This window comes from Trichinella spiralis (assembly GCF_000181795.1).
Source record: "Trichinella spiralis strain ISS 195 chromosome Unknown Scfld4, whole genome shotgun sequence".
NCBI classification, from domain to species: domain Eukaryota; kingdom Metazoa; phylum Nematoda; class Enoplea; order Trichinellida; family Trichinellidae; genus Trichinella; species Trichinella spiralis.
Window position 1 is genome coordinate 826,584 of NW_003526943.1, and position 22,758 is coordinate 849,341.

General features: G+C 31.2%; 4 protein-coding genes across 4 annotated transcripts; all 4 read left to right on the forward strand.

Moving 5' to 3' along the window:
- The first annotated feature begins 928 nt into the window (after positions 1 to 928).
- On the forward strand, positions 929 to 5,541 carry Tsp_00165 (fanconi anemia group J protein-like protein). The gene is made up of 17 exons (XM_003375960.1): positions 929 to 959; positions 1,008 to 1,093; positions 1,448 to 1,568; positions 1,606 to 1,701; positions 1,781 to 1,839; positions 1,928 to 2,097; positions 2,154 to 2,256; positions 2,319 to 2,565; positions 2,628 to 2,783; positions 2,834 to 2,917; positions 2,948 to 3,039; positions 3,092 to 3,279; positions 3,332 to 3,389; positions 3,518 to 3,682; positions 3,739 to 4,341; positions 4,820 to 4,886; positions 5,399 to 5,541. The coding sequence occupies exons 1-17, from the start codon at positions 929 to 931 to the stop codon at positions 5,539 to 5,541; spliced, it is 2,469 nt and encodes an 822-aa protein (XP_003376008.1).
- Positions 5,542 to 5,863: 322 nt separating this feature from the next.
- Positions 5,864 to 11,101, forward strand: Tsp_00164 (putative kunitz/Bovine pancreatic trypsin inhibitor domain protein). The gene is made up of 18 exons (XM_003375961.1): positions 5,864 to 5,943; positions 6,140 to 6,387; positions 6,590 to 6,676; positions 6,813 to 6,932; positions 7,102 to 7,329; positions 7,391 to 7,594; positions 7,934 to 8,101; positions 8,162 to 8,470; positions 8,538 to 8,593; positions 8,618 to 8,711; positions 8,796 to 8,939; positions 9,001 to 9,360; positions 9,468 to 9,656; positions 9,710 to 9,865; positions 10,080 to 10,226; positions 10,316 to 10,447; positions 10,747 to 10,784; positions 11,093 to 11,101. The coding sequence occupies exons 1-18, from the start codon at positions 5,864 to 5,866 to the stop codon at positions 11,099 to 11,101; spliced, it is 2,769 nt and encodes a 922-aa protein (XP_003376009.1).
- Positions 11,102 to 14,172: 3,071 nt separating this feature from the next.
- Tsp_00163 (conserved hypothetical protein) lies at positions 14,173 to 15,421 on the forward strand. Its single transcript, XM_003375962.1, has 2 exons — positions 14,173 to 14,522; positions 14,944 to 15,421. The coding sequence occupies exons 1-2, from the start codon at positions 14,173 to 14,175 to the stop codon at positions 15,419 to 15,421; spliced, it is 828 nt and encodes a 275-aa protein (XP_003376010.1).
- Positions 15,422 to 16,801: 1,380 nt separating this feature from the next.
- On the forward strand, positions 16,802 to 19,907 carry Tsp_00162 (PRKR-interacting protein 1). The gene is made up of 7 exons (XM_003375963.1): positions 16,802 to 16,915; positions 16,965 to 17,043; positions 17,091 to 17,191; positions 18,490 to 18,619; positions 19,035 to 19,144; positions 19,403 to 19,496; positions 19,660 to 19,907. The coding sequence occupies exons 1-7, from the start codon at positions 16,802 to 16,804 to the stop codon at positions 19,905 to 19,907; spliced, it is 876 nt and encodes a 291-aa protein (XP_003376011.1).
- The last annotated feature ends 2,851 nt before the right edge of the window (positions 19,908 to 22,758 follow it).

Below are 22,758 nucleotides of genomic sequence, written 5' to 3' on the forward strand. Positions count from 1 at the left end.
ATTTGAAATTATTCTTACTGAAAACTGCATTATCAGTTATCGCTAATGAAACAAATTCCTGTTATCTTTATGAAACTAAAATACACGATTCAACAAAACTTTTTTTAATCCTACTTCTTAAATATAGTACTTAGAAGGTATTTTCTTTATTCCTTTCCTACTAAACAGTTTATACAGCTCGTGCAAGCTGCTCATATGAAGTTACACTTTCCTTCAAAAGTTATTTTTAAACGCACACGAAACGCATACTTTAAAGATCACCTTTAGCAAAAAATGAATACCACATGCTCAACAAATTAAATTATAAATTACATGCTAAATTAAATGCTAAATAATACAAAAATTTTTAAGTAAACAGATACGACAAATACCGCAAAAGAATCGTTGATTGTTCCACTAGAGTTGATTAATCGACAGATATTTTTGGATTTCTATTGAAGATCGTTGTTAGTGTTTGAATAAACTTCAATTCGCAGTGTTTACTTATCACAGCACGCACTATAAACAGAAATTTATTTCTCTGCGTGGTATAAAATACCGTCAATTTCATTTCTTGACCCCCTTTCATTCTGGAATCTGTCTTACTGTAAAAAATGAATAATTTAACTGTATTTTTAAAAATAACAAGCAAGCGTATTTTCAACTGTTTAAGATACTGAACACATTGAAATTTAAATTAATCCTTCGCATTTTTTATTGCATTGGTTAATACATTTTTCTGATACATAAAAAAAATATAGCCTGCATATAGACAGTTATACGTGAAATAAAATTATTTTAGAATGAGCATAATTTTAATTTAGTTACAAGATTATTAATATTATTTATTACTATCATTTATGTAATATATCTGTAAGCAGAGAAAGATTTTATAATTAGACTGCATTAAAAAAATTTTTAATATATTCTGCCTCACAATAATTAATACATGAAAATCATTAACAACTGTATTATACCGCGTTTTTCACCTCTTTGAATATTTACTATTGTTGAATTTTTATTTTAAGTGACACAGATGAACTTGGCTGTTGGTGGAGCAGATATCAGCTTTCCCTTTTCTCCTTATCCTTCTCAACGTGCTATTATGGATAGAGTAAGTTCTGTGGACAAGAGCTATAATGAAACTATTTTAAAGCGCTATTTTATGTGAAAAAATTGATAATGTTAGCATAATCATATCATATGGTTAAATTTTAAAGAAATGCCATTACATATATGCGTCTGAAACAATTTAATGAAATTTTTAAACACTAAATGTCATATTAAATTATTTTATTGTATTTGAAAATTATCTGGAGTTTAAAAAATGTTTTTGAAATTATTGATTTTTTTAATTAAATTAAAATTGCTTTATTATCAACTTAACTGTGAAGAATTTATATCACTGTAAAATTTTAGAACTGCTTCGTGAAAAATGTCATTTTAACTTTTATTTCTTATATTTTAGACTCTAAGAGCTCTTAAACATTCGAATAATTGTCTCATTGAAAGTCCCACAGGCACTGGTAAAAGTCTTGCTTTATTATGTTCGGCGTTAGCTTGGCAGAAAAAGTTTTTGGGTAATAGAAGTTTTTCAACATTTTCTTCTACAACTCAACTTTATAGAGAGCATGAATGATATAAAAATTGATAAAAGCCCACAGCCACAGAGTTGCAAAGTGATGACAAATCTTACCTCTAATTTTGAAGATTCATTTGAAGGTTTTAAAATTTTACTCTGATTAAACAGTAATATATATATATATATATATATATATATATATTATGCTTCTGTTGACAGACACCAACGATTTCTCTTCTCCCCCTCGGAAAAAGTATTCCACTAATGTGTGTAAAATGGTAAATTCTGTCAATTCGATCATAAAACTGAAATTGTTTTTGTGATTTATTTTCAATATTCATTGAATTCAATTGAAAATATTTTTAGGATCTTTATGAATCATCTTTTGAAGATGAATATTGTTTGGATGGAGCACAGAATGATGGGCCATGTTTGAAAAGCAAATCTTGCCCGAAAATTTTTTATGCAGCTAGGACGCACAAACAGCTTGCTCAGATGGTCCGAGAACTGAAGAAAACACACTATCAAAATGTGAAGTATGTCTTGGCCGTGGTATTCGTTTCAAATTATCAAATTGCTAAATTGTTTTAAGAATGACAATTATGGCTAGCCGCGAATTTACATGCCTTAATCCTAACGTCTGCCAAGAAGTTGATAAATCTGCAGCTTGTCAAAAATTATTATTGGACCACAAAGTAAGTTGCAACGTTAAGTGCATATAGTTCTCTAATATTACTTTATCATATTGAGTATTTAGAATGGTGGTTGTATTTTTATGAGAAATTTAAAAAAGTACGATCGCAATATTTCCGGTCTAAGGAAGCTTTTATACTATTCAATTAAGCGTAAATCATTGGAAGAAACAACTGATTCAGGTTTTGCTTGGGACATAGAAGACATTATGCAATTAGGAGAATGTCATACAATTTGTCCATATTTTGCCTGCATTGATATTCTAGCTCGTGATGCACAGTTGATCTTCTGCCCTTATAATTATTTAATCGGTGAAGCATATTTTATATTGTTATTACTATTTTCTTATTTTAATTCAATTTTGAATATTTAGACCCAATGATAAGAGATACTTTACAGATTAGCCTGAAAGGGCAAATTATTATTTTCGATGAAGCTCATAACATGGAGGATATTTGTCGCGAAGCATCAAGTTTCGAAATTAAAAAAATGGAACTCGATATGGCTATTAACATTTTAACATTACTTGGTTTGTTGTTTTGATATTGCTTTATACGTTTTAATGAAAATTTGTTTAAGCTGAAAAATCAGATTTTATAAATGAAGTAGCAAAGCCATTTGTTTCTTATGCGAAAAATATTGTCGACTGGATAGAAAGAGAAAGTATTATAAAAAACATGACAGTTCAATCAGAGGGGCTTTACACAAAAATTTGGACAGGGGCAGATATGTATGTGCAGTTGCAAAGTATGGGTTTGCAACGGGAAAGTATTGATGAGCTGAAAGTAAATTTATTTTTACGTTATAATTTGTTATTTTTAAGAAGTTTATTTTTAGACAGTTTTAAGTTGTTTACTAGAAGTTGATTCGAACAGTTCTCAAGGTACTGGTAAACATCGGGTAATTAATGATGATAAACTTTTGAATTGCATAAAGCCAATGGAAAAATTACTTTATGCTCTTGATTATTTATATCGTGATTTTGACAATTATGGAGAGAAAAATTTTGGGTGCTACAGTTACAGGTCAGCATTTTAGCATTATTTTCTTACTTGTTACAATTTCTTTTGTTCACAGGATGTGCTTGAGAAAAGAGCGTTTGGAACTTTTGAAAAGCGATTCCAAAAACTTGAGGGTTTTAAAAAATGTTCATACTAATTTTACCATGGTTGATTCTATCAATTTTTGGTGCATGAATCCTGCTGTTGTGAGTCACTAATTGTTTTGTAATGATGAGTTATGTATTAAATTATTATTTTATAGGCATTTGATGATGTCAGCTCGAAAACGAAGTCGGTCATTCTTGCGTCTGGAACATTGTCTCCTTTAAAATCTTATGCTACTGAGCTTGGTCTGCCATTTCAATTTTCTTTGGAAGCACCACATGTTGTACCACCAGAAAGGATGTGGATTGGGTCGATTGGGGTGGTAAGAATTTCCATTCTCATTTTTATCCTTAAATGATTTTTTGTAATTTTAAAAAGGGACCTAATGATATTCCCCTGAAAGCCACTTTCCAGCAAGCTGAATCTTTTGCTTTTCAAGACGAACTAGCATCTCTTTTGACTGATGTATGTAACGTTGTACCCGGTGGTATTTTGTGTTTTATCCCATCGTACAGATTGCTGAACAAGCTTGTTAATCGTTGGAAACAAGTGCCTGGTTTATGGGATAGATTAAACGATTCCAAACAAGTCATTGTAGAACCCAAAGGAAGTGAACATTTGGAATCTGCATTGACCAGTTTTTACTATGCCATCGAACATTCGACAGAAATCAATTCGAAATGCACTGGAGCGTTGTTGTTGGCTGTATACAGAGGCAAAATATCAGAAGGGATAGATTTTTCAGATAATTCGGCACGAGCTGTTATTGCCGTTGGAATACCATTTCCAAATTTGAAGAATATTCAAGTTCAATTGAAAAAGCAGTACAATAATACACGTTTGAAAAATGCCGTTGGATTAGGGGTTCAGCATTCTTTGATATCTGGTGACGAGTGGCTCGAAATTCAAGCATACAGAGCATTGAATCAAGCATTGGGACGTTGTTTGAGACACAAAATGGATTGGGGTGCATTGTTGTTGGTCGATTCTAGGTTCAACCAATCGAAGCATCTTTCTGGCTTGTCTACATGGATTCGGAGAAATTTGTATCATTATTCCAAATTTTCAGAAATGTTAAGCTCTTTGCAAGAGTTTTCAAAGAAATTTGTTTCCATCAATTCTTAATTCGTCGTTCAATTTCAATTTCGCTTTACCATGATTAAATTGCTATGTTTTATTGTTATTGTAATTTACAAATTATTTATATTACTCAGTTCTTAAAATAAAAATACATAATTATATTTTATTGTCAAATGGAATTTAAATTTCCAGAATGTTGTAATAAACTGCTTATTATGTTCATAATCATCGACTGAATACAGTGTATGTAGAAAATTTTCTGAAATTGCACAAAAGCATAAACTTGTCTGTCATCAATGGTGTTCTATGTTTTGGTTTATATTAAAAGTTGTGCTCCATTTAAAATAAACAGATGAATAAATTATTAATATAATTTTAGAAAAAATTGAATTCTGATGAAAAGATGTATTTTCAATTTTTGAATGAAGTTAATATTATCAATAGACGTATTTTGCAGAACCAACCGGAACAGCTTTTCTAAGATGACTAACAAACAGTGCTTGGTCAGGTCAAATGAAAGCGCATTGGATGTATTTGTTTTGTGCCAACTTTGCCACTCTGTTCCAGGCGTTTACAATCATCGACAAAACCTAGAAGCTAAACCATTTCTCTGCTTGACATTTTGCTTCTGTTGACAGCTCTACACGATCGAAGCTAATCAACACTGTGCAACGATTTTTCTATTTTAAAATCAGCTTTTCCTGAACAGGAAGTCAAAAACATGCCCCACATCAGCTATTTCAGTAAATTATTTATTTTCAATCTTTTTCTTTTATTAAATAAAAAATTACCATCAATTGCATGCAAATTATTTAAATTTATTTTAAAATGAATTTTACTACGAAACATAATTCTAATCTTTAAAAAATTTTCTGATTAACTGATTTATGTTAAAGGATTGTTTGAAATAAAAAAATATGATAATTAAATTTATCTGCTTTTAATTTATCTATTTTAGTTTACATTTATTATGTTGCGTATATTGTTGCACACACAAGTAATATTAAAGTTGGCCAACCATGCGGTCCTGAAGATAAAAAATGGCACGCCTTTCCGAATGATATGACAAAATTTATTTCTTGCAATTCTAAAGATTGGTAAGAAAATACTTTTAATTATATGCCATTATTAGCAGCAATTTCTTTTTATTGGCATAATTATTTAACTGTTGTTAATGAATTCTATCAAGCAGGGGTAATATGCGTTATTTCAACGTTGTGAACATGATCAACTGTATCTTTTACTATAACTTTTCCTAAAATGCAAATAAAAGTAACAATAACACGATTTCACCAACTATATCTGTTAGTTATATAATTCAGAAACACTGCAACACATGACGCATAATAATCGCTTGCTATTGCTTTATAATCGTCAATTTTTCAATACCTTTTTGTTGCAATGGAACAGTCACGTTCTTACAATGGTTCAAGAATTGAACAACAGCCGCGCTTTTATTAAAAAGCATCTAGCAGATGTAGACAGACAACTAATTGTTGATCAGTTGCTGGATTTATCTCCAAAAGATAAATTGCGCAAATGATTTTGACATTTCATGTAAAAAAGCAGTGTTACAAAATAAAAGATTAATTAATCTTCTGTGGTCTATGTATTAAGAATAAAAATAGTGGCTATTTTTTATGAATTTTTCATATATTTGCATACATTTAATTATTATTAATTATTTATTTCGTTTTAGGAAGTATGGTGTTGAAAATTGTGAAAAAGACTGTGGTTTGCAAAAGGTTTTCAATGAAATTCACCAGGCATGCCTTTATCCATATAATATTTCACTTGAAAGTTTGCGTTTGGCTGCCCGATGTTACCCTGTAAAAGTCGGAGATAGTTGCCAAATTGATGATGATTGTGAACCGACAATGAAATGTCAAAATAAACATTGCAAATGCAAAGAAAGTTATGAAGAATTTAATCAAAACTGTTATAAAGGTATTGCTGTAATTTATTTAAATGAAAAAAATTCAAATTTTACATTTTAAATGAAGCATTTTAGTATTAAAAAGTAACTTATATTGTGATATAATTTTAATTATTTCTGCTTAATTTGCTCAAAATTTTGAAAATATTGTCTCATTTATATGCTTTTGCTTTTTGAGCAACAACAGTTATTTAACATTTGCCTTGCTTTCAGATGATGCACTTTGTCCCAACGCTACAGTTACTAAAAGTCATGGTTCTATAATTACATGCTCGTTTAGTAAGCAGTGTCCTCAGAGTAGTTTTTGCAATTATGATAAAACAAATAAATTTCCATCTGTCTGCTGTCATGAAAAGAAGCGAAGTAATATTTTTACCTTGCCTAAATAATCAAATTGCTATTTGGATGATGTGAAAAATGTTTTTCATAAATTTAGGTGCTGAAATTTGTTGGCCCTGGGCCCCATATTTTGTCAATGAAAAGCCGCTGAAATGCAATCCAGAGTCGAATCCTTGTCCTCATGGTTTCAGTTGTCAGTTTGATGAAATTATGAATAGTCATTTTTGTTGCATGAAAAGAGCAAGCATCAGTTTTCCATCAAAAACAACTGTCACTGCAACAGCGCCAACCGCGTGTAATATATTTACTCGAATTACTAATTTTGTCTGAATTTTTTGGATATATTTGAGAAAGTTTTTTAATATATGATTTAAAATTGCTTTCAGATCAACCAGCTACTTTTCGTGTCTGCCCAACTGGCAGTGCGCCTTATTTATTGAATGGTTATCCAGTAGCTTGTGCACCACAAACTCAAGAGAATGGATGCCCAGAAGAATTTTCTTGCCAACTCCACCCTTCAACTGGAGCTTATTTTTGTTGTGAAAAACCCAAGCGTCGATTGTCGACTGCAAATATGAATCGGTTTTCTTCAAATTCTAACATGGCTCCAATTGGTCATATTTGTTTATTTATTTATTTATTTTTTTTTGAAATATATAATTATTTTCAATTTAGTTGTCGACGGATGTCCACCAATGACAATAAGTGCAAGCATTGAAAGTGGAAAGCCGATGTTATGCGATTTGCTTCATTTGAACAGTTGCCCAACTGGAAGCGTTTGTTTGTATAGTCAGTTTTATCGGCATTATCAATGCTGTCATCCAGAAAAAAAATCGTCCATTTCTTACAGCGAAAAAAATACTGCTGCTGCAATTTCTGGTATTTAACATTAATGAGAAAAAAATTATTCATCTCACAAATAAAATTGTTCGCGTTTTTCTTATCATTTCTTTGACATAAATGTAGATTTATTCAAAATATTTAATCAAACCCAGATATTTAAATCATATTATTATTATTATTATTATTACGTGTGCATTATCTATTTTTTTTAAATAAAGCAGGCAAATTTTCCAATTAAACAATTTAGCATCCAAATTGTTTTATATACATTTTGGCTAAATGCACTTAAAACTTTGAGTTTTTGTGGCATTTTAGGCAAAATTTGCTTTGTTTAAAACAGGATTTTGTTGCTAATTTATTAGATTGTGTTTTTAGCAATGGAAAGTTGTTCCAAAGGAGAGTTAGCACTTCGTGATCAACAGACTGGCTTGAATGTCAGATGTAAGCTGAACAGCAGTATCAGCGAAACCTGTCCAATTGGTTATACTTGTAAACCGTCAGAACGTCATATTGGAAGTGGCATTTGTTGCAGCAAAAATTTAAGTATAAATTCAAAAAACAATTATTAATGCTTCTTGTTAATTTGTTTATGTTATTTTTAAGCGTGTCCCGATGGTTCATCACATTTTACAGATCCTTTTACTTTGTTGCCAATGCGATGCTCCGTTAACCATAATAATAATTGTCCGGCAGGTTATGGATGCATATTTAGCCAAAACTCTGGCATCTGTTGTTCTTTAAACAAAAATGATAGTTTTGAAAAAGAAAGAGATAAATTATGTCCTGCCGGAGATCCGCTGGCTGATACCGTTAAGAGAAATTCATTTCATTATTGTTCAGAATTTGAACAATGTCCCATCGGTTATGAGTGCACAAATACATTGAATGGATCTCTTTGTTGCCCATCTCGAGGTATGAGAAAAGTTGAGCTTATATTTTAAAATATTACAATGATGAAACATGAATGAAATATTTTCAGAAACTGTTTGCACGCAATTATTAAACGATGGTGTCTCTTGTGAACGGCCCAGATCTGTTAATTATTTCTTTAATGTAAAGTTGGGCATTTGTCAACCATTATTTTACAAAGGTTGTGCTGGAAACGCAAATAATTTTCCAACAATGGCTGCATGTGAAAATTTTTGTTTTTCTGGTTAGTTTTCCATTATTGTCATTGTATTGCTTATATTTTTCTATGTGAGTTTAGTAAATTAATTAATGAAAAAAAATATTTTAGGAATGTGTCAAAAAGGAAATCCCGCTTTGGAAAATGGAAAATTAATCCGCTGTGATTTTTCTGATAAAGTATGTCCTTTAGAACATCGCTGTGTGCATCCAGTTTACGGTCCACCATCACTGCGAGTTTGTTGCCCAAGTGCAAGTATGGTAGTTTTTGTGACATATATATATGCATATATATATTTATTTATTTATTATTTAAGGTATAATTTGCTCTTCTGATAAAGATGAAGGATCGTTTTGCAATGTCAACCAAATTAGTGGTTCAGTAACCCGATATTATTTCGATTTTAGTACTCGATCTTGTCAGTCATTTCAGTTCAAAGGTTGCGAAGGGAATTCGAACAACTTTGAATCGTTAAAATTATGCATGAAATTTTGCTCTGGCTTTACCACCCCTCTGTCTCCTCTGCATAGTTCCTTTACATTAAAACAGCGAAACTTCAATATCCAAAGCAATTCATTGTGTAAAATACCTGGTCATCATGTAGCACCGGGATTTTTAAACTTCAACTGTGATCCATTTGTATCATCAAGTTGTCCTGAGGGCTATTCCTGTCAAAGTTCAGTCAACAATCAAGGCTACATTTGCTGTGGAAAATCAATTAAAGAAACGACAATAGATATTGCTAAATTGAAAGGCATAAGAATTTATGACTTAAAATATTAGGTAGCTTGTATAATGTATTGTATTCAATAGGTTCTTTATGCCCTACTGGATCTGCCGTGTATACTCAAGCAATTAACAATGAAGCTCTGAAATGCAATGTTGAACAAAACTGTCCTCATGGCTATGTCTGCTCTTACAGTCAAACTGCTCAGCAGCATTATTGTTGTTCTGTTGAATTTTCTGAAACAAGTAGAATCAAACAAATAATGAAAGTTTATTTGCTAATTTTTACTTAAATTTAGAATCAGAAGATTGCCCTTTTGGTCAACCATACATCTATTCAAACACTAATCAACCACTGTCGTGTAAACTGGAGGATGATCGCTGTCCTACGGGTTATAGGTGTCACATATCTCCAATAACAAATGCATTGCTATGCTGCCCTGCTAATGAAGAAGGTATGCAATTTACCACTTAATAAATTTTACAAGTAAATAATAGCATTAAAATGATTTTAGTTAATGTATAATTTATTAAATCATATCATATAGACAGTTAGAGCAAAGTTTGTTAAAAGTTTGATTATGTTATTTATGTTGAAGCTTAAATGAGAGTTAGCCATTTATATTATATTTTACAATTATTATTTTATTATTAAAATTTACCGTTTAGTACTTCACACAACTGCGAAGAATGCTTTCGCTGCAAAGACTCATTCACCACTTTCCATCTTACAAACTCTCAAACAGAAGTTTACTCCAAAAGATGGTCAAGTAATTAGTTTAACACATTCTCCAAAAATTTACAACAATGCAGTAGGTTCATCTACGCCTTGTGACACTTCGTTCAGTAATCATTTTTAATTATGAAATCAATTGAGTTATTTTAATAAATAATTTGAAATTAAGAAAAAACATACGGTCAGCAATGTTGCTCTGACGAACAGTGCCTGTACAAATGTATTGAATATAAAAGCAAGAAAATTTGCTCATGTCCGAGACATCTTCTTTTAGACTTAACGATGGAAACTCCTCGTTGTGGTAAAAAAAGATTTAATTTACTGTTATCTGTTAAATGTCTTTTGCTATTTTTAACATATTTTTCACAAATACAATAAAAATAAAACTTAAAATGCTATTTTATGTTTCTTTAAGTATAAATTGAATACAATTTTTGCAATCTGTTTTTTAAAATTCAATTATATTTAAAACTTAAAAAAATGTAATTAATGGAAATCTTTTATTAAACAATATTTAAAAACTTTAAGCGAAAATAATCATTTGAAAAAATATGCTAAATAATATTGTAAATAAACAAAAAAATTTTATATTGTTTTCAGTTTCTCGATGTGACAAACAACGAGATGGAGCATTCTGTGTGAGACAAAAATGGTTCAAACACTGACCGATTATCAATGAAGAAGATGCGGAATGAACTTTCACAATTTGAAAAGCATACAGACAAACGATGTATGCGTTTCTAAATAAATTCTAATGCTCCATAGTTGCCATAAATTATAAAATTTAGAAAATAAAAAATATCGTTATAGAAAACAAAAAGAAAAATAATTTTTAATAAAAATGTTGTTCAACATTAATTTTTATATCTAAATAATTCTAACAAACAACATGTTTTTCATTATTCATTAGTTAGTTTTGTTTTTATTTTTAAAATTTATTTTAAAGAATAGGTAATATTTTAAATTAAAAAATACTTATTAATTACTGGAAATCAAATAATTAGTTTAAATTCATGAGTTACACTAAAATGAAAATGCTTAATACAAATTGACTTTTAGTTTATAGCTTTTTTCTCTTAACAGAACCAAATTACGAACTTTACCAAACAGTAGAACCAAATAAATATGCTTTTTAAGCAAAATGTTTGCGTGTAAAAATTTTGCTGATATAACAATTTAATATTATACGAAATATGAAACTACTGTCAAAATTCATTGGATAAAAAAAAGGAAACAATTTGAAATAAAAAAAAATTTTTCTAACCCTTCAGTTAAGAATAATAAAAGCTTTTCAAAAAACATTTTCAACTTCGTAAAGTTACTTTGTTAAGCTTGTTTACAACTTAAAGTATGACAGATATATATATATATATATATATATATATATATAGAACTTGCAGATATCTAAAACTGAGCTTGTTATTTGAAAAGAATTTGTATATAATTTAAAAGTAAATAATTCAGTTATAACTAAAGAAAGTGACATTTATTTCAAAGTAACATTCACTTTTCATAGCAATATTAAAAGCAATGAAGCCTGAGGAGGCTTTTTGATATTGAAATTTATAATACATTGATCGGTGAGAATTGAAGCGTTGAAAACTGAAGCGGTGAGAAGGAATACTTCAATGATGACACTTGTTGATAATAATAATAAAAAGTAACTTTTTTTCAGAAATTTATTAGCAACTGCCTTTTCCCTGGTTCTGGTATTCATTGGAAAAAATGGATTCTTTGCTAATGTTGTGTAATGGATTTGCAGTCTTGCTGATCGTGTGACCACCTGCTTTTTGGTGGAGGTCAAGCTCATGCTAGTAAACAGAGCAGCTGTCGAGCTGAGTCAGCTTCAACAGATCTAGACTAGCTTGAACAGTTGCTATCTAGACCCAGCTGCAACACTGCTCTCCAGGGGACAGAAGCATAAATCAAAGCTGCAAACCTGAAAAATAGTTAACATCAACTGCTTCAAACCATCCTTTCATCTTTCACTTTCTGTTAGACCTGTTAAAATATTTCATGCTTCACACCATTTTTGATGAAAATTGTATTATGATCATTTATTATTATTATTCGATTAATCAATTAATCTTAAGCTTCTGACAAGAAAAACAAACTCTTTTTTTCAAATTATATAAATTTCAAAAGTAATAAAATTTTAAGTGGTAATTAAAATTTATTTTTTTCTCTTTTCCATTTCTTAAAAATTTCTTTTCTTTTTTATTTTTCTCATTTTTTTAAAACTTACCTTGTTCCACAAGCTGTCTCTGACACGTTTGTCCGTTGACCATCTGCTACTCACTACTGGGAATTTATTTTGCCAACTGATCATAAAATAAGATGCTGCCGAAATAAACAAAGTATTCTGGCATACATTCAAATTATCACTTTGTCATTTTATTCATTTCCTTTTTCCTTATGTAAATTTAACTTTTGCACGTATGGATTTCACAAAAATGATAAATAAAATTACAATATTATTATTCATTAAAATCAGCAACTCTAAACAAAAAACCATATCATCATCTCTAAGAAAAACAACCATAAAGCAGTGCAAGTTATAATATAGTACATTATATTTTAAAAAATTATTTTGTATTGTTGTTATAATATTTACTACAATAGATACTTTTGAAATATATAAAATTGAAAATAACACAAAAGAGATGAAAAAACAGAAGTTATGAGTAAAACATCACAAAGTATTTTTTAAAAATATGTATATATATGTATGTATAGTTAGATAAATAAATAAATATAGATAGATGGACAGATAGACAAAGATAGAATGAATAAGTAATCAATGATAGACGGTCTGGATTGCAATGTAGAGTAGATGAAGATTAGTGGATGAGAGAATGTGAACTTCGGCTGTGCATGGATTAAAACAAGGGTTCTCAACTGGGGAAATTTACAGATTTCTGGAGAGAATTCCGTTTTCAGATTTGTAGACTCAGAATGGCATTCTACTGGACGTTTTTTGTCTAATAAAATGGAAAAGCCTACTATGAAAATAATTGAAGTAAATACCAATATAATAATAAATATATTTTCAATATTATATTTGCATTATTTGGAGTCAAACAGTCTGCAAAGGGGGAATGATGTTGTGACAAACGATAAAAAAGTGCCACTAGATTAAAGAATGCTGAATTAAGACGCAAGTTAGAAGGCAGCCAGTGATGGTTTGCTAATGACCAGTCGTAACGTTCAGCTTTTTGAGAACCGTCTATAACAAAGACATTCAACTTTGATCGTTTGCTGGCCTTGCCCGACGCATACAATACAAGCCAAAAGGCTAATTGTCAGTTGGCGTCGTTGGGATCCAATGCATGCAGCTGGTTGGAGTGTCTCAGATGACGTTTGCATCCGCTTACAAATAGAAAAGCTCAGATAGTTAAAGCTAAGTGGACCAACCCGACAGCCGTTCGGTCAAATATTGACTCGGCACACCTCATCATTTTTGCCTCAGTTTGACGCCGTCCGTTCAGTTCTATCCATCTCTGACAGCTGTCAGGCTAGGCCAAAAACACTGAAAATCACGAGGACGACTGGTTACTTTTATTCATTTATTCAGTCAGTCTGTCTTTCAGCTGTCGGTCAGGTCGGTTGTGATTCTTCTGTTGGTGCGCAGTCAATTTGTCATTTGGTATTCAATCTTTCTTCTTTCTTATTTTACATTCTTCCTCTTCATATTCATTTCATGAATTTATATTTTAAACTTTTCTTTCATAAAATTTATTCAACCATTTATTTACTCCGTTAGTCCATTATGAAAAGATTATTTGTATTCAGCTTTTCCGTTGGTTAATTTTATTTTCCCTTTTAGCGTTTATTCTATACATATATATATATTGTAGTAGAATAATACGATCATAGTCATTTACGTGTATATTTATTTATTTTTTTTGTATGATTTTCATTTTTACTTGCACAATTACAATGGCGTCTTAAATTTCTTATTATTTTTATCAATTAATGAATAAACGAATGAAATATTTCAGTTTTATTGTGTCAAATATTGAAAAAATGGATAGAGAGCAAGATGAAAAAAGTTTTACATCAGAAAATATGTGGTGCGGTCAGTCGACAGTGCAATCGTGTTCAATTTCTGAAGAAAGATCAATTTTATTATCCCAAGCAGCGATCATGGACGTTGTGGAAAGTTTACGTCCATCCAATGGACAACAACGCTTGACAGCGAGGCAAACTTGGCAAACCATATCCGGCTTCCAAGTTGGTCGTCGTTTCAAATCTTTCTTAGAATTTGAACAAGCATTCGATGCTTGGAAATCCAAGCATTTTCACACTTTCCGAGTGGCCAGCTCAGAAACTTTACGCTTAAAGAACGGCGTCATTGATCCAATTTTCAGATACCGGTACATAGTTTACCACTGCGCTCACTACGGTGCACCACGTGTACGAGGTAAATTATTAATTATTAATTTTTTTCTACTTTTCTTTTCTAAAGAGTATTTTCAAATACAAAACAATGAATAATAATTTGATAAATTACAACTTATCAAATGAACAAATATCATTTCAAGTTATAAGTGACAGAGGTTATTGTGGTTCTTGAAAACGGTAAAACTCTGTAAAAAGCTTTCAACAAAAATGTGAAAAATTATAACAACAGTTCTAGGTAATAGTAGTAAATTACAATATTGCTGGAAAAACCCAAGTGAAAGCCATGTATATGCTGAAGCTGATGAAATGAGCTTACTTTTCAGGTCTCATTCGACACCGAAAATATAATTATTTACCCTGCGGTTGCACGGCTATGTTGCGACTTAATTACAGTTGGTCAGAGCACACTTTACGCCTAACTACTTTGCATGAAGAACATTCAGGTCATGATGTATCGGAAGAGGCTTATAAAGAATTTGCTGAAAAATCTAGGCGTTTCGGGACGAGGCAAAATCTTGCAAATGCGACTCGTCGTTTAAGTGCACAGTTGCTGCCAAATGTCTTTGCCAACTGTCAGACTGTGGAAGCGATTTTAAATCGCAGTGATAATTCTGATCAAGAAAATAATGACTCAGCAGCAGGCAAAAGTGTGGCTGATAAATCAATGGCCGTTGTAGATGGTGAACAAGCAAATGCAGAAAAAGTAAAACCATCGTCAACACCACGAACGGACGAGGATCGTTTCCAAATGATTCACGTTGTTTTGCAAAGCTTATGCGATGATTTGTTGGTAACTGAAGATACTCAATTAGATGAAAAGCTCACTCAACTTGCTGCTTTACATTCTCAATGGCAAGCGGTGAATTTGTAAACGCCTCCATCATCTCGAAACTTTTTTTACCATCTTGAAAATTTCACACCATAAGCAATGTTATTCACCACCATCTACCACTTTATTCTTAAAAATTACCGTAATGTTTCATTATATTTACATATGAACTTTGTACAATAGCTATATTTTATTAAGAAATTTTCCTAACTGCTTCTAACTACTTTAGCATCATTACTTTAGAAATTCTTGAAAAAGAAATGGAGAAAATGAATTAAACCGAAAGGTCTTGCTTTGTATTTTCACTAGATGATTAAATTTTAATAATAAGCAGCGACGATTTTGTCTATAAAACTTTATGAACAGTAAAATGAAACTACAAATTATCGTAAAAATTTAATGACTTTGAAGTAAGAAATATCTGAAAATACTTTGAAGCAAGTTTAATTTTTACAACATTAATTTATTGATCATATTTCACTTATTTTATTTTGAATTTTTTAATGAACAGCACAGAATTGAAAAACCGTGCTCTAGAGTATTTATTTCTAATTAATATTAATAAAATTTTAGAACATCTGAACATGCTAAAGAAGGAAAAGGCTTATAAAAAATTTTTCTTCAAATCTTCTAAACAATTTCAAACAAACTTATCCTGAAAGGTGCAAAATTTTCACTTTTAGCAAATGCTCAAGTAACTTATGCATATACATAGCTAAGAATAGGTTAAAATTGGAATTCTTCTAAACAAACGTTACTTTTATATTAATGGAGCACCACAGCTTGCTAAATACCAAAAGTAATGAAATCAAAAAATTCATTTCAAAAAATTTACATAGAAGTTCGGTTTTGTTAAACTGCTATTTGTAAAACTGTGGTGGATAAGCTCAAGAAAATACCTACTCATCTTTTGCTTGACGCTATAGTACACTTAATTTGTTTCGGTGTCTTGAATTGACAAACATACGCGCTTCCTGCACATGATTGATTGTCTTCCAAAGTATTAGATTTTATCACACGTTTTGATTTTTCCGGCATCAGTAAACAGGCGAATATTGTATATGTGGAACAATGCATGCAATGGGCTAAAACTTACCTACTTATCAATATTTTAATTTAAGCCGTGGTTCGGTCCAATTTTTGTCCCCAATCACCGCTAGTCAACGGAACTTCTGTGTTATAATAAATTTAGCCTTTTTGAAACGATAATTTTATTTTCATATATAACTGAATTAAATAAAATTTGAAGTAGGTAAAAAACTTCGTTTAAATTTTTATTTGAACTTGAATTTTACAAAATAAAATTTATTACAGTATGCTTTTTGGCTTTTGTTCGTAATTGAAATGAGTTATTTTTTTTATGAAACATATTTTCAGTTATTTATTTTCTAATTTTGAAATGCTAATAATGTTTAAGAAATTATGAATCGACGTCGTTTTCACAAAGATGACGATGACGATGACAGTTATTTACGTGGTGCGAAAACGGCAATGGATGAGCAAAGAAGAAGATTAGAAAAGCTCTTGCAAAACATTGTTAGTGATAGGAATATATTTATTGTTTTATCATGTAATTAATTATTAGGAAAAGCCTGCTTATATTCCTGAAAAGCCGAAAGAATGGAAACCTGAACCTCCTCCTGAATTTGTTCGAAATGTAGTAGGTAAGTTCAGTCGTATAAATTTTAAACGTTGAAATGATGCATTTGAGGTTCGAGTGCTGGAGCTGGCAGTGGAGAATATCATATATATAGAAATATAAGGAAGAAGGAAAATGAAAGATTGCAGTACATTGAACAGCAGGCTATTAAAGTTAGTTATTTTTATTTTTTGCATGTATTTGAGTTTTAAGTTTAGGAAAAATTGGACAGAGAATTTGAGGAAAGACAAGAAGAGCGAAAACGGCTTGCGGAAGCAAAAACAGCAAAAAAGCGGGCTAAAAGGCAAGAACATATAAATTATATTGACATTTTCAAGTTACAGAATATTCTGTGCTGTATAGATAAATTTTTAATGTTGATAATTGTTTATGTAATAATTGGTCAGCTTTTGCTTGTTTTGGTTAACAGAGAAATATAGAAATTATTGTTCTTTTAGGAATCGAAGAAAGTTAAATATACGATTGAAAAAAGCTGCTAAAGGTATTTTTCCTTTAAAACGAGTAGAATATAGCATATTTAATTTTAGGAAGTAAATTACAAAGCACTGCACCAGATATTTCGGAAAATGAAGTAAAAGACACATTACCGGATTTTGAAAGCGATGTCCATCAATGAACAGAGCTTTACGTGTGAAAATTTTAAAGAGATAATGCAATGCTGCACATATCCAATGTATTATTGTTGTTAAATTTTAATAAAGTTTATGTATTCATGAAAAGTGAATACAAATGATTGATTTATTACAATGAGTACAATAAATTTACAATATTAATTGACAAACTTATGTAATATAAAAGAAATTGGGTGCAGAATAAAGGGTAGAGAGGAGAAGAGTGTATTCTGCAAGGATAGGATGCGTTTTATCTGAAATTTTTTCATTTCGAAAGTCTTGTTGAATTGCACTGAACGAAATGCTTGATTTTTAACAGATTAGCATTTGTGATAGCTTGTGTTGCGTAAATCAAAATTTCTTGTAAAATGTAATTTATTAATTAATTATAATTGAATTTAGATATAATGTTTGACTCCAAGCAAACTAGCTGAAAACACGAAATAAATGTGAAGCAGTTTCTAAATTTACTGCATGACAAATGAAGAAATGCTATTTTCAATTCTTTTTTATACGGTTTACATAAACAAGAAAATTAATTGCGGCGTTCATTTACAGCACAAATAGCGGCCTGGTGGAGCAGCTAAGCGCGCAATTGAGAAACATTATAATCATCATTAAACAAGCAGAAATTATCTGGCTTGGCTTTCAAAATTATCTAATGCATTTTTGGTAATCTCACTTTTCGTTTACATTTTACTACAGTCTATTATTTAACCCTCTGATGGATTGTTGGCGCTATCTACGCTTTTGGATTCTTGTGATCGAATTGTCCCCACGTTAGAAAAATACGTATAAAAAAGCCTAAATAATCTCAATTCCTTGTAAATTTTTTTCAGCAGACAGTATTGATCCCTTCAGGCAGAGCATATCAATTTTGGCATGTAATGTTTGTTAGCAATGCAAGTGTTCATGTGCTCTTGATGCTTGTCATAATTATTTTTTGCTGTCGATTCTGTTGTCGTGTTGGTAGATTTTTAAAAATACGTCCTGTTGTACGTATAGTTAATAAGACAAAAAACAATGAACTTTTCAATGACTGTAAAAATCAACAAGAAAAAATGAATTACTATTCTGATGTATAATTTGAAAACTGAGCAGAATTTAAATATGGTAATTTTTTATAAGCAGAAATTGATGCGAAAATACCACTAAAAATGATGGCAACCTGTAAAGTTTCTGGGTTGGTGATCGGGGTTGTTTTTAGTATCTGCATTAACTTTGATACACTCGGTTTGCACATTATAAACTGTTCGAAATTTCAACAATGCAGCAGTATCTACAATAGCTTGGTACACAGACGGCAGTATATTTCTATCCAAATAGTTATCTGCAGTGACTGAAATTGGATCACCACAGATGTATTTCAAAAAATATTTTACAGATGAAATATTCCACTATATAGCTGATCAAGCAACTATATGCGCTGTTCGGAACAAGAACTTGCGAATTCGTTTAACAATGCATGATACTGGATTGCTTGTTGGTGCATTGGTAAAAATGGGCATGATTCCCATGCCCGGATATCCGATGTATTGACCAACAGATTTTCATGTTGACAGTATCGGTAATTGATTGACTCGTGGCCGTTTTATTGAAACCATGCGTTATCGGCATTTCAACGATAATTTGAACAGAATACAGAACAGAGACGATCCAAATTAGAATCGGCTGTATAAGATTCGGTAATTGCTTGAAATGTTCAGAAAATGTTGCGCGGAAATAGAAAATGAATAAATTCAATCAGTGGAGAAACAAGCTATTGCCAACAAAGAGAGGCACAAACTCAAACAGTATCTACCCTGCATGCGACATAAATGTCGCTTCAAACTTATTTCTCGTGCCGGTAAGTCTGATTTGCTTTATGACTTCGTATTTCACGGCATGAAAAATCCGAACCACTGCCTTTCCAACCGGCAAACTATGTATTGAAACTGTGTGAAACGTTACCGAAGAACAGAAACCATAAGCTGTTTCGTGAAAACTATTATACATTTTTTGAAATACAGTTACGGCTAAAGACAATGAGAATCCTATCTTGTGGAACGATTGGAGCAAACAGACTGCGCTTGACTGGCCGCTACTTTCAGAAAAAGAGCTGAAGTCAAAGTTTCGAGGTGCTTTCGACTTCAGAACTGACACTGATAAAGGAATCATCGAAGTACGTTGGTTTGACAACAGACTCGTCACAGTGATGTCTACGTATCTTGGTATCGAACCAAAATCATCTGATGGGGTGGTAAAACGAGAAAAGTAATCAACGTTACCATTCAAAACATTGTAAAAATATTAGGTTTTCTCCCCTTTGGTCCCACTAAATTCCCCTTCGGTCTCGTTGTTCACTTATTGGTTGTTGACCGCGCTATTTTATTGGACCGTCAAGTCTTTGTCGTATTGGTTTTCCTTGTCTAATTGCTCATTGATTCAAATCTTTCTCTTATGATTAGCTGTAATATTTTTTTATTTTATTGGTTCAAATATTCCATTTAGGATTAGGATTACGTAACTTTAATAGTAGTGACGTAACATAAAAAATGGGAATATTTATTATTCCAAAATTTTGTTTGTTTGAAGTTTTGTCATTAATTGAAATTTTGTTTATTTAAATATATTATCTGTGGTGAAGTTTATACTTTTTCATGATCAGCATTCCTGAAAATAATTTTTATCATTATTCTATATTTTATTGTACCAAAGGGACGTTATATCAAATGCGACAGTATTCATTCAGAAAAAACAATTCAAAAAATAAGTTAAATAGTGATTTTTATTTTTCACTAGCCAACAGCACTAACAACAACAGTAAAAAACAACAGTAAACAGTATTAACAAAGTAGAAACAACGAAAAAGGAAAAACTAAATAATATAATACAATGAAATAAAAAACTTGTATAAATAAGCGGTGGCCAGGAGCATTCTTATCTTCTTTCTTGTTTCTTCTTCGGTCTATTACCGATTTTCCTCCTGATATATAAATCTGCTCTCACTGTTTGTAAATTAATTTATTTCCTGTTGAAATTAATCAAGATTGGATATTAACTTCCGGGTGTAATGTCAGAATACTGTATAATCTGTTTGAAAAATCTGGAATGTTGCAGCAACACTTCCAATTTCCGGGTTACAAATGGCACTAATGCTAACGTTACGCGTTAGCTCGCAATTTCACTTAATTTTACGCTTGATTTCTCGCATATGCCTTTGTCAAATATTGTTCGCGTTTCTCGTCACATCACATTTGTTGGTAAAGGCGATTTTAATACAAAGGGAAAATGCACAATTGACAAATTGCTCACAGTTGCAGCTTCCCAGCTAAACCATGGAGTGACAACTACTAAATTGTTAGCATCTGATTAATTTCTTGATTTTACTGGGAGTGTTCTATTTGAATCTTTCTTATTTCCAATCCAAGAATTTTACTTTAATATTTACAAAGTTTCTTTTGTTTCAAAACATCCATATATGTATTTTTATATATGTCGATGAGGTTTGCTGTTCGTATGAAAAATCCTGTTTGACATTCCTACATTTCATATAAAATACAGTCGAACTTCATTAAGTGCATAAGATTTTGGCCGAAAAAAATTCCCTGTATTTAATTAAACGGAATAATACAAAATGCAAATAATGGATACGTGCATGGAAATTCTTTCGAAATTTCATGCTCAATTAACAAACTTAAAATGTAATTTGAAATGCAACATCAAACAGATCAGCTACATCACAGACGCTGCTTTTGATGCCGAAAGTTTTAATATTTTGTTATCCTTGAAATATATATTAAAAGGTTGCAAATGGAAATGAAAACAGATAGCAATTTAAGTGTTCACCAACGCACTAGTCTGTTTCGTTCAGATGTTAAAACAGAAAGTTTACAATTTTCACCAAATATATAAATAAATTTTTTTGATTTGTAAATAATATTGCAATTTTTTATTTTAATAAAATATACGAACGAAAACAATAACACTAATGAAAGAGATCAAAACTTTCTGAAGTTAAAAGTAAAATTCTTTGATCGCTATCAGGAAAGATTTTCAGAGAACAGTCAGCGTGAAATTAGAAAAGTATTTAAATGCTAACAAATTAGCAGTTGCCATGCCTAGTTTTAGCTGACAACTGCAGCTGTGGACAATTCATCACTTGTTGATTTTTCCATTGTATTACAATCGCCTTTAGCTAATCATCAGAATATTTTCTGACAAACGGAAAAGCATCTAATGCATAAATCTTATATAATTGCCAGCTAAAACGAAATTTATCTGATGAACTCAAATAAATAAAAGTGAAACACTTTGAAAGCAGAAAGGAAGCGATGGACAGCATCAAGCAGAATAGCAGTTAAAGCTGCTTCAAATTAACTCTGCAGTGGACATCACGTTCTTTGATGTTAGCATTTGTGCGCCATTTGTGTGTGATTAATTTTATTCTGTCAGTATCAACAAAAGGCATTAGTGCCACAAGGAATATCAGAAGTATATCTTCGATTGTAGATAAAATATGAAATGAAAAACTAAATATTGTTGCAAAATGGTTATTTAAAATGAAATTCAAAATTGTTCCAATTTTCATTTTTNGGTGTTGCGTTTGCGTTCAGTGCTTTGCGTTCCAGAGATATTCGAATCATTTTTTCTGTTCCTTGTTATGGNCTGATGTCCNNTGAGTTACATCTTTGTACCAAATCGTTGCGGGATTTGGTCCAAATTCGGTGGTATGATAGGCAGGATATTATAAATTAAAACGTGCCCGCAAACCAGAAATATTTGGAGATGTTCAAAAAGTATGCGCTGAATGTACAGCATGTGGTTCCTAGTTATTAACAATTACCTTTATCTTGGTATAGGGATAAAGAAGGCTGCGGAGTGCAGTGTGGACAGATTTAGAAGTTCCGGCTGGGATCGATCGAAAAGATCACGTTGAAACCTGCCGGGTAGATGAGCACCTAGCCTATATAGACTGATGGCAACCAAAAAAATTTGGGGGGTACGGATGGTACANNCAAGGTTGTACCTCAATGATATGAATAACATTTTACCATCCATGCCATTGTGGCGAGTAAGCTGGTGCCAGTAGTCTGTTGCTATGTACGGTTAAAGATATTGGCAAATAC

Excerpts from the sequence above, each read along its gene's own strand:
- Tsp_00165 (XM_003375960.1), top strand. The coding sequence starts at position 929 with ATGAAAATCATTAACAACTGTATTATACCGC. Across the intron at positions 960-1,007 it reads TAACAACTGTATTATACCGC|TGACACAGATGAACTTGGCT; the intron begins GTTTTTCACCTC and ends TTTTATTTTAAG. Across the intron at positions 4,342-4,819 it reads ATTGGGGTGCATTGTTGTTG|AAAAAATTGAATTCTGATGA; the intron begins GTCGATTCTAGG and ends ATATAATTTTAG.
- Tsp_00164 (XM_003375961.1), top strand. The coding sequence starts at position 5,864 with ATGGTTCAAGAATTGAACAACAGCCGCGCTTTTATTAAAAAGCATCTA. Across the intron at positions 5,944-6,139 it reads AGACAACTAATTGTTGATCA|GAAGTATGGTGTTGAAAATT; the intron begins GTTGCTGGATTT and ends ATTTCGTTTTAG. Across the intron at positions 6,388-6,589 it reads TAATCAAAACTGTTATAAAG|ATGATGCACTTTGTCCCAAC; the intron begins GTATTGCTGTAA and ends CCTTGCTTTCAG.
- Tsp_00163 (XM_003375962.1), top strand. The coding sequence starts at position 14,173 with ATGGATAGAGAGCAAGATGAAAAAAGTTTTACATCAGAAAATATGTGG. Across the intron at positions 14,523-14,943 it reads GATCCAATTTTCAGATACCG|TTGGTCAGAGCACACTTTAC; the intron begins GTACATAGTTTA and ends ACTTAATTACAG.
- Tsp_00162 (XM_003375963.1), top strand. The coding sequence starts at position 16,802 with ATGAATCGACGTCGTTTTCACAAAGATGACGATGACGATGACAGTTAT. Across the intron at positions 17,192-18,489 it reads TTGAACAGCAGGCTATTAAA|CAGACAGTATTGATCCCTTC; the intron begins GTTAGTTATTTT and ends AATTTTTTTCAG. Across the intron at positions 19,145-19,402 it reads GATTGCTTGTTGGTGCATTG|AAACAAGCTATTGCCAACAA; the intron begins GTAAAAATGGGC and ends CAATCAGTGGAG.